This window comes from Helianthus annuus, chromosome 6, assembly GCF_002127325.2.
Source record: "Helianthus annuus cultivar XRQ/B chromosome 6, HanXRQr2.0-SUNRISE, whole genome shotgun sequence".
NCBI lineage: Eukaryota > Viridiplantae > Streptophyta > Magnoliopsida > Asterales > Asteraceae > Helianthus > Helianthus annuus.
Window position 1 is genome coordinate 98,926,508 of NC_035438.2, and position 16,959 is coordinate 98,943,466.

Here is a 16,959-nt window from a genome sequence, read left to right on the forward strand (position 1 = left end):
AGTAGCTCAAAAACTGCGTCTTGAAATCTACCCATGATTTAATCTTCCCAGGCGGGAGGCTATCGAACCAGGCGCGAGCCGCCTCGGTAAGAGTTTGAATAAACAAGTGACACCACATGGGCATGTTCCAACCTCCCATGCAGCCTACACTTGTGAATGTTCTGACGTGATCGTCTGGATCAGTCAAGCCGTTGAACTTCCCGACAGTCGGAGGTAACTTTTCTCGTGAAAGCGGCGCGAGTGCGATTTTCGGGATGAACTTGGAGTGTTCCGCAGCTTCCGCTGGCCGGTATGCCAGGCGGAAATCTCTTTCAGCTTCTTCTGTGTAACCGATGTGGTGTCTCGGTTTGTAGTACTCATGGTTTTTTGGCAAGCGATTAAAGACTGACGATCCTTTGTCGTCTTCCCAGGTTGGATCATTCGGGTCTGTTTCTTCCCATTCGTTGTTCATGTTGCGCGGCGTGAGTCGGCTATGAACAGGACCTCTTTGAAGGTTCGATGGGTAGTCGTAGTAGCTTTCCGTTTCTCCCCTTGTGTCGCGCGTGTCTTGCACGCTTAGACGCCTGGTAGGGGGTGGCCTGTTTATTCTGCCTTGGAGATTTGGCGGTGGAGGCATCTGGCACGCTCCTTGACTTGGGGGAGTTACTAAGGACGGTTCTGCCGTCAAAACTGCTTGTTGCGCAATCAGCGACTGATATGCTGCATTGATAGTGGCGATGTTTTTGGCATACCATGAGGCTGGGGTTTCGCCTTCTGGTAAGCCTAGTAATGCCGATACATTTTGGGGTGGCGCTGTGTTCGAAGGTCCTTCTCCGTTGTTCCCTGGGGTGACCACTTGGGTGATGCGGGTGATGCTCCCGCGCGGACCCCCAATATTGGTGATTTCAACTTCGCCGATTTCTTCGATTTGTTGGGCTTGGAAGTTTTGGATTCCTTCACCCAACGCCGCGTTAGAGTTGGTTCCGAAACCGAACTCTGGAATGGTTCCTTGACCAGCCATAGTCGAAGGATGAAAAAGATGTCAAAGGCTCAAATAAAAGAAGATGAGGGTGGTTATAGAAAAAATCGGTGGGCGCCAATGAAGAAACACTGTCTAATTAGGGAGTTAATTAGATTGGTTTATGTTCCTTTCATAATGGTTAATCTTCTTATGGATATTTGAGCTCCGACTTGATAATCGATCCTGCAAAACAGAACACCGTTACTCGTTAAGAGGGGAATGTGGGGGTTTCCCTCTTAACCAGGCTCCGGCGTGAGAATAAGCGACTGCTTTGAGAGTAATTAAGAGCTTAGAGTGAGAGTAGAGGGAATAGAATGTTTAACCTGTGGAATGAGGTCTCTATTTATAGCCGGAGAGGTGTAAGGGGTTATGGGCTGATGGGCCTTGGGCCGGAAGCGGACAACAAAACGAATATACTCTTTGTCTCACTGGCGTCGACCGCTTAGTGGCTTCTAGACGTTCCTCGGTGCTGGCGCACCTTGATTGGAGCCACGTGTCACTGCTGTCGGCCTTGTTGTCCTTCTGTCATCAGCAGACAAGTGGAGATCGTGGGACAGTTGTCTCCGTCCTCTGATTGGTGCCACGTAGGCGTCCTTGTGTACTTCTCGTCAGACGATCGTGGCGCACGATTGACCAGAGCCTGCTGGACGCTCGTTGGCTCCTTTTACTGCCACTTGTACCTTATGTACCACTGTAGGTAGCCGTGCGCTTCCCTACTGTGTGGTTCTTGTTGGACATCAACTAACCCGCGCGGGGTTAGTATGCTCATTTGTTCCATTGTTTTATGCTAAGTGTTGATATCTGAGCCTCTTGTGGGCCCTGCCTCGCGCGGGATAGACTACAACGTTTTTAGGTCGCGCGTGGATCTTATTAATAAGTTTTTCTGAAATAAGGAGTATGGTCTCACGCGCAACCTGGGCGGAGGTTTGCGCGACTTTTTGGGACCATACCCCTTCAGGTGGCTAATATAACGATTTATTAACGGGTTAATCTGAACATGACTCATTTGATAAACAAGAACACTACTTGTTTAATAAAGGGTTAATGAATTTAAACACCCTCAACTATTGCCATTTGGCCGCTGACACTCTCAACTTTGACTTTGGCTCACACCACTCCCAACTTAACACTTGGGTTGCTGTCTCACCCCGTCGTTAAATAAACACTAACTGGGTTAGTTTTTTTTTTGCTGACATGGCCAATATTTGCTGACGTGGCATGGTGACATGGCCTGTTTTTATCCAACGTGGCCATTTTTGCTGACGTGGCCATTTTGTGGCCAATGGTTGTTGAACAAGACTGAATCCGACCCATGTGAAACCTGAACCAAAGTGAACCAAGCTTGTTCCAAAACTGAGCCACCCCCTCACCACCTGTTTTCCGACGGCCGGAGCTTGTCTCCACCGTCCGTATCCACCACCACCTGGCTCACCGTGTGAAGGCCGAGATTGAGTCGACACCAGGGCCGGACCTATAGTACAACTAACCTAGGCTTGGGCCTAGGGCCTCCAAGAACATAGGGCCTCCACTTAAAAGAAGATTAATATGCTAACTATTAATACTTGTGTAAACTTATTGTTTTAGAGTTGTTTGATTCCTTAATCCTTATACAAGCAAATCACTCTATGTTATAGTTGTGTTAGATTTTTGCTTGCTTCCAAACACGTATCGTTTATAATAATCAAAGAAGGAAAAGGGGCCTCAGAATTTCATTTCGCCTTGGGCATCCGAAAAGGTTGAAACGGCTCTGGTCGACACCATGTCTGCAAGATCGGTAAACTTTAATAACAGTAAATCGGGGTTTCTAGCAATTTCAGCGAGGTACAAATCGATAAGCTTAGCGACTTTGACTTTCGCTCCCGAGTCAACAAACTTGACTTCTAGAAAGCGGTGTTCATCACCGTGATCGGCAACCTGATCCTGCATCATGAACGTTTTCACGAGTTCTTGAACCAAATCGACGTCAACATCCACAAGATCAGCAACCGATGCATTCTGCAGCTGTTGACCAATCCGTTTGACCAATATATCCTTTTGCATTTCCCCACAATCTAATCGAACACATTCTTGCAACAACTGAATCAAAAGATCACAAGAAACGCTATTTCTTTCTGTTGGTATTAAAAAGAGAATCGTTTCAATCAACAAACGGTTTTTTACATCATCCCCTTTGTTTAACTTCCTGTGCAAATAAGCTTTTAAAGATTCACCAACAACATCAAGGCTTACTCTTCCTTTCGCCTTAATCGTTATTATGACTCTTTTATACAAATCGATATGAAGATCACACAAATCTTCAACCCACCAATCTTCCGGAACCGTTAACTGTTTCCTAACACCGTTATAAAGTGGCGATTCAGTGCCATTTTCATTCGATATTTTCTTTCTATTATAAGTATACGACCATTAAACTCTAGAAGGATCCATCGAAGCTTTTGAAGATATCGAATCCAAACGCCACATCATCTCAATTAGCCATGTAGGACAACAAAATTAACCAAGTTAGTGTTTGGTTAACGACGGGGTGACACAGCAACCCAAGTCTTAAGTTGGGAGTGGTGTGAGCCAAAGTCAAAGTTGAGAGTGCCAGCGGCCAAATGATAATAGTTGGGGTGTTTAAATCTACTAACCCTTTAATAAACGTGTTTACATCTTAATCCATTTAAGAGGTTTTTTTAAAGTTACTATTATGATTTTAGAGTTGGCTTAAATTTTAAAGTTTTGATGCACTAGTTTTTAATTTTCTCTTTAGCTATTTATTTTTAGGTAGTAATGGGAGGTGGAATAGAATGAACTATTGTGAGAGAATGAAAAAAAAATGTGTTTGGTTGGTCAATGTAATGGAATCACTCATTAAATTAGCCATTCTATTCACTCAAATTCATTCCATCCACTCCCCCTGTTTTTTTTTTCATTTCATTCCCTCTCTCAGCCTACGTCACAAACACCGCACATCACCTCCACCATCTACCACCACCACCACCACCACCACCTGCCATCGTCACCACCCACCACCAACCTCCGCCGACCACCACCACCGTCCTCTGCCGCCACCGATATCGACTACCATTGCTGCCACCCGCCATTGCAAACCACCGCCACCCCGACCACTACCGCCGACCACCACCACCATCCTCCGCTGCCACCACCCACTACCGTCGACTACCACCACTCATCGTCATCGCCGCCACCACCATCGCCACCACCTACCACCACCGACCACCGCCACCCTCCGCCGGCCACCACCACCATCCTCCGTGGCTACCTCCCGCTACCGTCGACCACCACCACCGACCGTCGTCATCGCCACCACCATCGACCACCATCGCCGCCACCCGCAACCACCGACAACCACCACCCCGACCACTACCGCCACCCTCCGCCGACTACCACCACCATCCTCCACGGCCACCACCCGCTACCGTCATCGCAAACCATCTGTAACACCCCGACCCGACTAGGGCTGACGTGTCACTATTACAGATATCAAAACCAAACAAAATCCATTTAACAAGGAAAAATATGGAATCCAAAAGAAACCAAAAGTCTCGAATCAACCCAAGAAATCCTAAAGTCTTAGTTAATTTAAATACTGAAATAAAGAAAAGTCCTTATTCTTGAACCACATTTTACTCTCATCATCACTGGTTCCCAAGTGTCACACCCTGACTTTTGCGGAAGCGTGATTATGGTGTGACTTACTTGTTATCATTGCATTCAACCATATCAAACAACTATATGAATAAATAAAGATTTGTCATCCATAAAATGAGTTTAAAACATAACAACATTGTCTAAAACGTTGACTTCAAATTTAAGTTTTACAAACCATATGAATTGTGTAAAAGTTCGCTAAGGACTCGTCAAAAGATATTAGTTGTAACCAAAATTTGGAAGACGTGTCTCGTCCAGGATTAAGACACGCTGGCCAAACCCAAAGACCATGGATAACATCTTTATACTTAACATGACTTGAAACTCCAACGGCCGGCAGATCCATACTTAATTTCCTGAAATACATGTAGTTTGAAAAACATCAACAAAAGTTGAGCGAGTTCATGTGTATGTAAGTCTGTAAAAATCGTTAAAATGTGTCAGTATAATGGATGTTCTTGGTATGTAGCAATAAGGAAAAACAGATCAATTAATGTGTAGCTAATACATTAATAAGTGACATGGCCTAGGAAGCACTCAAACCTGTAACGCGTATTTCGTACCGGTCCTTCTGGCGGAACGACATAGTCACCACATGCAGCCACACTCTGGCCCATGTGTGGGGCTCGCAACACCCGATAGATCTATCACTCATGCCTCTCGGTCCTTATACAAGGATTAATGGTCTTACGATAATAGCCTATCCATTCACGTGATCTAGCAGTAAATTCCTTAGCTAATCATACCATGTATAAAAGTGTTCTAAACAATTGTAACATGTATTTCACCCCCGAATTTATAAAACTGAAAACAGTAAAGAGAAAAGGGGGACATGAACTCACAGTATTGCGTCTTCAGTATGCGTAACCCAAGTCTCCTCAGTCAACACGACTACCTACAGCGTACTAACGTCTATTAGACGAACGAGCCATGCCTTTGTATAGTATTTGTGTTTTTGGGTTACATACCTGGCTTTATTCCAAGTTATAATAATTATTTTTAGTTTTGGAATAATTGTTTTTGCAGTGTCTCTGTATTAGTACTCCTCAAGTATTCTTATTTCCTTCCCAAGAATGGGGTATTCCTTATATGTATTTTCGTATCTGTATTTGTATATCTTGCCAAGTAATGGCGTCGTATTTCGGTGTATTGTTTCAAATAAAATATGTTAATATATTCCCAAAACCATATATTTCAAGTCTCACTTAAATATATATAAACAAACCTTATTTTGTTTAATCATGTATTGTCCTAGAAAATATATATTTTCTCAAAGACTATATATTTTCTACATATACTAGGAAAATATATTTTTATCTCTAAAAAATAATACATTTTCTCGTTGTCAAAAATATGTTACACTTAGTAATATTTACGAAATCATATTTTCACTTCTCTTATTTCCAAAATAATATTTTCTGTAAGACCTAGATTATAATACTAAATGTTTATAAGTTAGAACCGTACATTTAGTGCCAAAACTTTAGAGTTTACAAAAATCTTTTGAAGATTTAAAGCCAACTAGTTACAACATTCACATCATTAACCTGCTAAACGATGTTCAAGGTAAAACTATTAGCGTTTACATAGTTACAAAACAAAAGATCAAGTGCGGAAGCGTTATAATATGTGTGTTCGGTTCGACACGATTGCTTGATCATCATCCTTTTTCTTGAGTACCTGAAAACTAAATGTTTTAAACAAGCATTAGCATTATGGTTCTAGAATTTCACGTATACAATCAAATTCGAACACGTTATTCGAGAGATTAAAATAGAATTCACATCAAACTGGGCTCCACCGTAATTTACGGTGTCACCGTAAATTACGGTGGCTTCTGGGCAGTTTGGAACCTACTGTAAATCAGTAGGTTCCCACCGTAACAGTATGCTGGCCACCGTAAATTACGGTACCACCGTAATTTACGGTGTGCCCTGCACAAAACCCCTTTGTTTCAAATGCAGTTTTGCTGGTTATTTTCGAGCGTCAAACAGCTTAATCTCACATTAATTGTTAAGCGACGGGGCTAATTTCTCCATACTTGTATTTTACTTATGATAATACTCAACTATTATCATGAGGGCATGTCTACGGATTAGCTTACAACTAAATTACAAGGCATCTAATTAGTCGTTCGTGCTATTGTCATGCATCAAATATCTAAACTTTAACTCCTATATTAAGAGCAAAGTTTCTTAACTTGCTTATGGTATTAGCTACACGGCTTACACGTCATGTAGAACGTGCATTACGTAATAGTGTCTTGCTTCTTGCTTATTACAAAAACTTGTTTGACCCGTTTGGGTGCTGAATTTACACACCATTCGGGACATGCAAGATTTCATGCTTATCACTTGTTTTGACCCGTTCACTTGTTTAAGACGAAAAGTCTCTTTCGTGACACAAGGGTCTAACCTGTTTACCATGCTTTATACTATGACATAAAGTACACAATAATTAACCTTTACGTAACGAAACGGAAATTTCGTACCTTTAGAGCGCACCCTTTCCCCGTGGATTCCCTTCGGCTTGTCCGCTTGACGATCCGGACTCTTTGCCTAGAAATTTCAGTTTACAACATGTTTAGAACTCTTTTTATGACCACAATCACATCATTATGGACCATTATCAAATCTACGTTTTTATCAACATTTTACATTTAAATCCTCACTTAGGCATTTCAACAAACACCTAACGGGTCAGATTTTCCTACAATCATTACCAAGTTCATATCTTGTAGTTTTCTTCGGATTTCACTTTAATTAAACAACTTTGCACATATCTTATCATTCTAACATTTCAGAAATCACTTCCAAATCTTTGATTGTGCTAGAATAAGAGTTTTAAATTCTGCATCTATCAAGTTTCTTAGAGTTCACTACTCACCTACAATGGTGATTATGTAACCCTACAAGTATTATACAAGATTATGTCAAGAAATCATCTAGGGTTTGATCCTAAACCTCATAACCCTTCTAATTTCACCCATGCATCAGTAATCAAGCTGAATTTTTCATGTTTCACATTTAATCTAGAATTTGTGATGTAACAAAATTACTAAATTTTACATACCTTTTGATCCTTACAACGAGGTGTTCACTAATATGTGTTTAAAACTCGATTTGGAACGGATTTGAGGCTTCAATTGGGAATTTTTGAGTGAAACTTAGGGTTTTGGAGAACCCCTTTGTCGCCCCCTTCCTCTTGTTCGACCAGGCACACCCAAAAATGGTGTGTTTGGTGTATTTTGTTACAATCAGCCTATAACTTTCATTCTTTGGCAACTTTAGTCCCTCACTTATCATTTATTTTTAAATACTAGTGTTTTAACCAAGTGTAAGTTATTTTCAAGACTTGAAATTTTTACTAGGTTAAAAATTTCTACATGGTTATCTCTTGTTTATGAAATCCTTAATTTCTAATATAAAGGTTATATTTTCGGGGTGTTACAAGTCCACCCCCCTTAAAAAGGGTTTCGTCCCCGAAACCGAATTACGTACCAAATAAAGTAGGGTATAGCCGTTGCATCTCTTCTTCAGATTCCCATGTGGTATCAGCACCCTTCTTGTGTTCCCATTTGACCCTCACTTGATTGATCTCTTTATTTCTTAGGGTTTTCACCTTGCGATCTAAAATCGCGATAGGTTTTACTGCATAGTTGAGACTGTTATCCACCTCGATATCATCATAGTGGATATGAGCAGTTTCATCGGCCAAACATTTTCGGAGATGTGACACGTGGAATGTGTTATGTATCCCACTCAACTCTTCGGGTAATTCAAGACGATATGCTACTTTACCAACCCGTTCAGTGATTCTAAATGGCCCAATAAATCTTGGGCTCAGTTTTCCCCTTTTTCTGAATCTAATAATACCCTTCCATGGGGAAACTTTTAGCATAACCATATCGCCAACCTGAAATTCAATTGGCCTATTTCTTTTATCTGCATATGCCTTTTGCCGGTCTTGAGCCGCTTTCAAGTGTGCCCGAACTATGTCGATTTTCGCATTTGTAGTTCGGATTATATCGGTGGGTGCTAGCCCCCGCGGACCCACTTCTCCCCAACATACCGGGGTCCGACATTTTCTGCCATATAATAGCTCATACGGGGCCATTTTAATACTCGCGTGATAGCTATTGTTATATGCAAATTCGACCAAGGGTAAATGGACGTCCCAACTACCTCCAAAGTCAATGATGCAAGCCCGCAGCATATCTCCCAACGTTTGTATTGTTCTTTCGCTCTGCCCATCCGTTTGTGGATGGTATGCAGTGCTAAGGAACAATTTAGTTCCCATCTGTTCTTGGAATTCACGCCAGAATTTCGAAGTAAACCGAGTATCTCTGTCTGACACAATAGATATCGGTACCCCATGCCTTGCTATGATTTCATTGGTGTATACTTCCGACATTTTCTCAGATGTATAAGTCTCACGAATCGGAATAAAGTGAGCACTTTTAGTTAACCTATCCACAACTACCCATATAGCATCAAAACCACGACTTGTTTTAGGCAGTTTGGTCAATAGGTCCATCGTAATTTGCTCCCATTTCCAAACCGGGATTTCTAACGGTTGAAGTTTACCATATGGCTTTTGGTGTTCCGCCTTAACTTGTAGGCAAGTCAAACACTTTTCCACGTATTTCACGGTGTCACACTTCATTCCGGGCCACCAATAGTTTTGCTTCAAGTCATTATACATCTTGGTCGCTCCCGGATGAATGGAATAACGGGATTTATGAGCTTCATCGAGTAGAAGCTTCTTAACCTCACATGTGTTAGGGACCCAGATTCTATTAAAACGAGTCTTTAGGCCGTGACTGCCTATCTCCAGGTCCTTAACTTGGCCGATAATTCTTTCCTTTTTCCAGTTTTCCGCCTTTACAGCTTCATCCTGTGCTTCTCGAATTCGTTCTAGTAAGCTTGAAGTCACAACAAGTTGCATTGATCTTACCCATATCGGGGTATAATCTGCTTTGCGACTCAGCGCATCGGCCACTACATTGGCCTTCCCAGGGTGGTAATGTATTTCACAATCGAAATCTTTGACTGTTTCCAACCACCGCCTTTGTCTCATGTTTAATTCCTTCTGATCGAAGAAATATTTCAAGCTTTTATGGTCGGTAAAAATTGTGAATTTTACCCCGTACAAATAATGCCTCCATATCTTTAAGGCAAACACCACCGCCGCCAATTCCAAGTCGTGAACCGGGTACTTCTTTTCATGAATCTTCAATTGCCTCGAGGCGTAGGCGATGACCTTACCTCGTTGCATCAAAACACACCCGAGCCCTAAATAGGAAGCATCCGAGTAAACTTCCATGTCGTCAGTCCCTTCCGGTAATGTCAATACCGGAGCGTGGGTCAACCTTTCTTTGAGCGTTTGGAAAGCTTCCTCTTGCTTAACGCCCCACACAAACTTTTCCTCCTTGCGAGTCAATTTGGTCAATGGCAAGGCAATTTTGGAGAAATCCTGTATGAATTTCCGATAATACCCCGCAAGCCCTAAAAAGCTTCGGATTTCTGAGGGGCTTCTTGGAGGGTTCCATTTTGACACTGCTTCCACCTTGGACGGATCCACTAGTACTCCATCGGTACTAATGATATGCCCAAGAAATTGCACCTCTCTTAGCCAGAAAGCGCACTTAGAAAATTTTGCATATAGCTTTTCTCGTCTGAGGGTGTCTAATACTTCCCGCAGATGACACACATGCTCAGCTTCATTCTTCGAATATATCAAAATATCATCGATAAATACGATTACCGACTTATCTAGCATGGGTTTGCAAACCCGGTTCATGAGGTCCATGAAAGCCGCGGGTGCATTTGTCAATCCAAAGGGCATTACAAGGAACTCATAATGCTCGTACCGTGTACGAAAAGCCGTCTTCGGAACGTCTTCCTCCTTGACCTTCAATTGGTGATAACCAGATCAGAGATCAATTTTGGAGAACCAACTTGCTCCTTGTAATTGGTCAAATAAATCGTCAATTCTTGGAAGTGGGTATCGATTCTTCACCGTGAGTTTGTTTAACTCTCGGTAATCGATACACATGCGCATACTGCCATCCTTCTTTTTCACGAATAAGACTGGTGCGCCCCACGGAGACACACTCGGTCGGATAAACCCCTTGTTAAGAAATTCCTGAATTTGAGACATCAATTCTTGTAACTCCGACGGTGCAAGTCGGTATGGCGCCTTGGCCACGGGTTTCGCGCCCGGAATCAACTCGATTCCGAACTCTACCTCCCGTTCTGGTGGTATCCCCGGTAGTTCTTCCGGAAACACATCTTCATAATCACGCACCACCGGTACATTCTCAATTTTGAGGGGTTCTTTTTCCGTTTCACTTGCATATACCATATAGGCCTTGCATCCATGTTTCATGAGTTTATGGGCTTCTAGCATTGTGCATATCACCGGGTTACCTCCTTTTTCACCATATATCGTAACTTGTTTTCCGCTAGGAGACGTTAGTTTTATTTCCTTTCGGAAACAAACCACTTTCGCGTGGTAACGGGATAGCCAATCCATTCCCACTACCACTTGAAATTCTCCCATCGACATCGGGATCAAGTCTATTGCGTATTCCTCGTCATCAATGTTCATTGTACAGTTTTCACATACATCGCAAACAATAAAGCTTTTGTTATTACCTACCTCTACTTCTAAGGGCATAGGTAATTTTGTTAGAACAAATGAAGGGTGCCGAATAAACCCATATGAAACAAAGGATTTATTCGCACCAGTATCAAATAACACACGTGCGGGAATTGAGTTTACAATAAATATACCTGAGACCACGTCAGGTTCGACCTTTGCTTCAGCAGCGGTCAGTTGGAAAGATCTTGCTTTGGCTTTCGAGGCTTCACCTTTCGAGTCTTGCCCTTCTTTCTTCCCAACCAATTCCGGGCATTCCGATCTTTTGTGACCCGTTCGGTAACAGTTGTAACAAACGGTCACTTTCTCCGGGCATGATATAGCCATATGTCCCGTTTTTCGACATATGGGACAAGGCTTATCTTTGAAGCGACATTCGCCCTTATGATTCTTGCCACAGATTTTGCAACTGGGTGTACCGCCCTTTGTATCTGATTTCTTCGCTGTTTCATTCGTTCTTGCTTTCTTGGTAGGGCTTGGATTTACGTCTTGTGCCCTTCGTTCACCCCGCTCTATACTCTTTTTCAGCTCGAACTCCCTTTCCCGAGCGGCATTGACAATCTCAGTAAGGGTCTCGTACTTTGAAGGGGTTATGAACTCCCTATATTCTGCGCTTAGCATGTTATGGTAGTAATAAACCTTTTGCTCTTCATTCGTTATCAGATCGTCACAGAATTTCATCTTGTCCATAAACATCCCCGTGATCTTGTCTATGGATTCACCTTTGTGTCTGAGTTGCATGAACTCTTCCTTGATCTTGTTTATAACCGCTTTGGGACTATGGTGTTTAAGAAACGGCGTTTTAAACTCCTCCCATGTCATGGCCTTAGCCGCTTCGCTTCCAATTTCCTTCTTTTTATTATCCCACCAGTCTTTCGCTTGACCTCTTAATTGACCCGTACCATAAGCTACGTAGTCATTCTCATCGCAATGAGTTCTCTCGAATACTCCCTCGATATCGCCTATCCATCGTTGACACACAATTGGATCAACTTCCCCATTATATATGGGTGGTTTACAAGCCATGAATTCCTTGTACGAACAAGGCTTTCGTCCTCCAGATTTTTCCTTTGCTAGATTCGAGTTATCCTCTAGCTTCTTGATTCTTTCTTCTACTACTGATAAAACCGTATTTTGGATTTTATCAATGAAGTTCGATAAACTGTTTTCGATCGCCTTTCCGACCTCCTCGGCAATCACTATTCTCATTTGTTCGGTGACTCTTGGCACCGCATCACCATCACCTCCGCCCGCCATCTTTAGTACTGAAATGTTTACGTATATTGTTAAACATTCCATTTGTAACACATGCTTTACTTGTTTTGATTTCATCAAGTTCATAACTTGATTTAATCATTCTTGTTTCATGCATTTCTTGTATTTGAGTGAGCTTACACACCCTTTTCATGCATATTTGTTCATGATTTATTTCTATGTTCTCTAATTTCTACTTAAACGATTAACTCTTACCGGATGCTTGATCAAGCTTGAACCGAACACTTATTGGCAACCTTGGGCTCTGATACCAACTTGTAAGACCTAGATTATAATACTAAATGTTTATAAGTTAGAACCGTACATTTAGTGCCAAAACTTTAGAGTTTACAAAAATCTTTTGAAGATTTAAAGCCAACTAGTTACAACATTCACATCATTAACCTACTAAACGATGTTCAAAGTAAAACTATTAGCGTTTACATAGTTACAAAACAAAAGATCAAGTGCGGAAGCGTTATAATATGTGTGTTCGGTTCGACACGATTGCTTGATCATCATCCTTTTTCTTGAGTACCTGAAAACTAAATGTTTTAAACAAGCATTAGCATTATGGTTCTAGAATTTTACGTATACAATCAAATTCGAACACGTTATTCGAGAGATTAAAATAGAATTCACATCAAACTGGGCTCCACCGTAATTTACGGTGTCACCGTAAATTACGGTGGCTTCTGGGCCGTTTGGAACCTACCGTAAATCAGTAGGTTCCCACCGTAACAGTATGCTGGCCACCGTAAATTACGGTACCACCGTAATTTACGGTGTGCCCTGCACAAAACCCCTTTGTTTCAAATGCAGTTTTGCTGGTTATTTTCGAGCGTCAAACAGCTTAATCTCACATTAATTGTTAAGCGACTGGGCTAATTTCTCCATACTTGTATTTTACTTATGATAATACTCAACTATTATCATGAGGGCATGTCTACGGATTAGCTTACAACTAAATTACAAGGCATCTAATTAGTCGTTCGTGCTATTGTCATGCATCAAATATCTAAACTTTAACTCCTATATTAAGAGCAAAGTTTCTTAACTTGCTTATGGTATTAGCTACACGGCTTACACGTTATGTAGAACGTGCATTACGTAATAGTGTCTTGCTTCTTGCTTATTACAAAAACTTGTTTGACCCGTTTGGGTGCTGAATTTACACACCATTCGGGACATGCAAGATTTCATGCTTATCACTTGTTTTGACCCGTTCACTTGTTTAAGACGAAAAGTCTCTTTCGTGACACAAGGGTCTAACCTGTTTACCATGCTTTATACTATGACATAAAGTACACAATAATTAACCTTTACGTAACGAAACGGAAATTTCGTACCTTTAGAGCGCACCCTTTCTTCGTGGATTCCCTTCGGCTTGTCCGCTTGACGATCCGGACTCTTTGCCTAGAAATTTCAGTTTACAACATGTTTAGAACTCTTTTTATGACCACAATCACATCATTATGGACCATTATCAAATCTGCGTTTTTATCAACATTTTACATTTAAATCTTCACTTAGGCATTTCAACAAACACCTAACGGGTCAGATTTTCCTACAATCATTACCAAGTTCATATCTTGTAGTTTTCTTCGGATTTCACTTTAATTAAACAACTTTGCACATATCTTATCATTCTAACATTTCAGAAATCACTTCCAAATCTTTGATTGTGCTAGAATAAGAGTTTTAAATTCTGCATCTGTCAAGTTTCTTAGAGTTCACTACTCACCTACAATGGTGATTATGTAACCCTACAAGTATTATACAAGATTATGTCAAGAAATCATCTAGGGTTTGATCCTAAACCTCATAACCCTTCTAATTTCACCCATGCATCAGTAATCAAGCTGAATTTTTCATGTTTCACATTTAATCTAGAATTTGTGATGTAACAAAATTACTAAATTTTACATACCTTTTGATCCTTACAACGAGGTGTTCACTAATATGTGTTTAAAACTCGATTTGGAACGGATTTGAGGCTTCAATTGGGAATTTTTGAGTGAAACTTAGGGTTTTGGAGAACCCCTTTGTCGCCCCCTTCCTCTTGTTCGACCAGGCACACCCAAAAATGGTGTGTTTGGTGTATTTTGTTACAATCAGCCTATAACTTTCATTCTTTGGCAACTTTAGTCCCTCACTTATCATTTATTTTTAAATACTAGTGTTTTAACCAAGTGTAAGTTATTTTCAAGACTTGAAATTTTTACTAGGTTAAAAATTTCTACATGGTTATCTCTTGTTTATGAAATCCTTAATTTCTAATATAAAGGTTATATTTTCGGGGTGTTACATTTTCCAAAAATATCGCGTAATGGTATATTCTGAAATATATATTTTTAAGTCCCACTTAGTAAATATATTTTAATCACTTGTCTAAAACATTTTAATTTCAAAATATATATTTTTCCCAAAAATATTATATTTTACCTCGTACATTTTCTCAAAATAATACTTTATCAAAATATACGTATGGGAGTATCTTCCGAAACATACATGAGTTACGTTTTAGCGTGTCGTAAAGCAACGATACTTGTGTAACTTAAATATTTATTTTGTGAGAGTGTTGGTATTATTTTGGAAGTCGTATCTTCATGATATTTGATGTAATATTATTTTTAACCCTAAAAATAATATATATATAGTTCACAAAATAATCACAAAATCACACAAGCGACTTATTATTAAATATATATTCTAAATATATATTTAACAAGTTCATTTACGAAAATCCACCTCCGGTACTTGGTTGTTTTTGTAATAAAAATCATGGCGAAGTTTATATTTTGAAAACAAGTTAAAAATATATTTGTAACCATTTACTAGAAAAATATTTTCTAAGTGTTATATTTCTGGAAAATTTTCGCCAGGGTTTCCTCTGTAACTGGAGGTGTCCATGCTTTTAGCATATCATTTTCTTTTTGTAAAAGTCACCAAACAATTTACCAATCAACAATATACAATATTTATCCATCAACTTGACAAAAATATGAACAAACCATAAACTCATGAACTTGAAGGTTTTATAAAAACATGTAGTAAGTTACCATCATTTTTAGTAGGTCTTGTGAACTTAAAAAAAAACATATTTAGTTTCTTGTAAACTTCATTTTTAAAGAACTTGAAGTTTAACAACTTCTAGTCAATGTTTACAAAAACGCTTCTTTGTTAAATTTCTTGTTACACAAGTGTTCATACGCTTGTTTATTTACCAAGTTTGCCTCTAGTTCATAAAATATCCGGGTTTTAACAAAACTAGTATTTTCCGCTTGGTTCTTCCGAAAAACCACTTGTAGATCTTTAGATCCACAAGCTTACAACTCCATTTTACATGGAAAATTATGTTTATTCAAGTTTCAAGTTCATGGTGGATGGTTTCATCATCTTTTCATATCTCTACACTAACATACTACTAGTTCATGTTCTTGAACATGATCTAGTATGTCTTGATGATGATCCATCCTATTTTTAGTATCAAATAACATCAAATAATCACAACTATACAAGATTTACATGATTTACACAACTAATCCATTCTCAATACCACATCAAAACCACCCAACGTAATGATAAACAGACTAGCAGGGAACCTATGACCTTCCAAATCAATAAAACAATCATCTAAAGCATCGGTCACACTAGTAGGTCGACCCACAACAGTTTCAACACAAAATGGTTCCTCAATCTTCCTAGGCATTCTAGGCAATTTACCACAAAAGGAATGGGCCACAAAACTCCTACTGGCCCCAGAGTCAAATAACACAGAAGCAGGAACATCATTAACAAGGAATGTACCTGAAACAACATTCGGATCAGTCTTCGCCTCAGCCCTAGTCATTGTAAAGGCCCGTGCATTTGCCTTCGGTTTCACATCCTCTTTCTTGTCCTCAGCAGGACCCTGGCTTGACCCCTCACCCTTTTTGCCCTTGCATTCTCTGGATATGTGCCCAAAACCCCCACATTTGTAACACTTAGGGCCAGCCTTACAATCATTAGCAAAGTGTCCCGTTTGCCCACAACGGAAACATAGAATGGTCTTCATTGAGCACTCCCAGAGTGCGTTTTTCCGCACTTCCTGCATGTACCCAAGTTCTCAGTTTTAACCCTCTTATCACCTGTATCCCCATGTTCACCCCTGAACCTCTTATTCGATCCAACCCACTTCTTCTTTTCTGGTTCCTCCAACTTCTCTTCAACTGCTAAAACATCATCGTAAAGAGTCCCACTTAGCTCAACTGCTGCATCAAAAATCAAGAGGAGCATGAGCCTTTACCAAGTGCCTAACCCTATCAGGCAACCCCTCAATGTAATGTTTCTTCCACCTTTCATCATTCCCAGACATGTACGGTATGAGACGTGCTATCTCAATGTAT

General features: G+C 40.4%; 1 protein-coding gene and 1 long non-coding RNA gene across 2 annotated transcripts; both read right to left on the reverse strand.

The window, feature by feature from the left end:
* Nucleotides 1-6,216: 6,216 nt before the first annotated feature.
* On the reverse strand, nt 6,217-7,812 carry LOC110864089. Its single transcript, XR_002549610.2, has 3 exons — nt 7,727-7,812; nt 7,146-7,212; nt 6,217-6,341 (listed from the first exon to the last, which is right to left on the reverse strand). It is a non-coding gene; the product is annotated as an uncharacterized LOC110864089 (long non-coding RNA).
* Nucleotides 7,813-16,112: 8,300 nt separating this feature from the next.
* On the reverse strand, nt 16,113-16,667 carry LOC110944889. The gene has a single exon (XM_022186535.1). It carries the CDS (start codon nt 16,665-16,667, stop codon nt 16,113-16,115), a length of 555 nt encoding a protein of 184 aa, XP_022042227.1.
* Between the last annotated feature and the right edge of the window lie 292 nt (nt 16,668-16,959).

Excerpts from the sequence above, each read along its gene's own strand:
- LOC110944889 (XM_022186535.1), bottom strand. The coding sequence starts at position 16,667 with ATGCAGGAAGTGCGGAAAAACGCACTCTGGGAGTGCTCAATGAAGACC.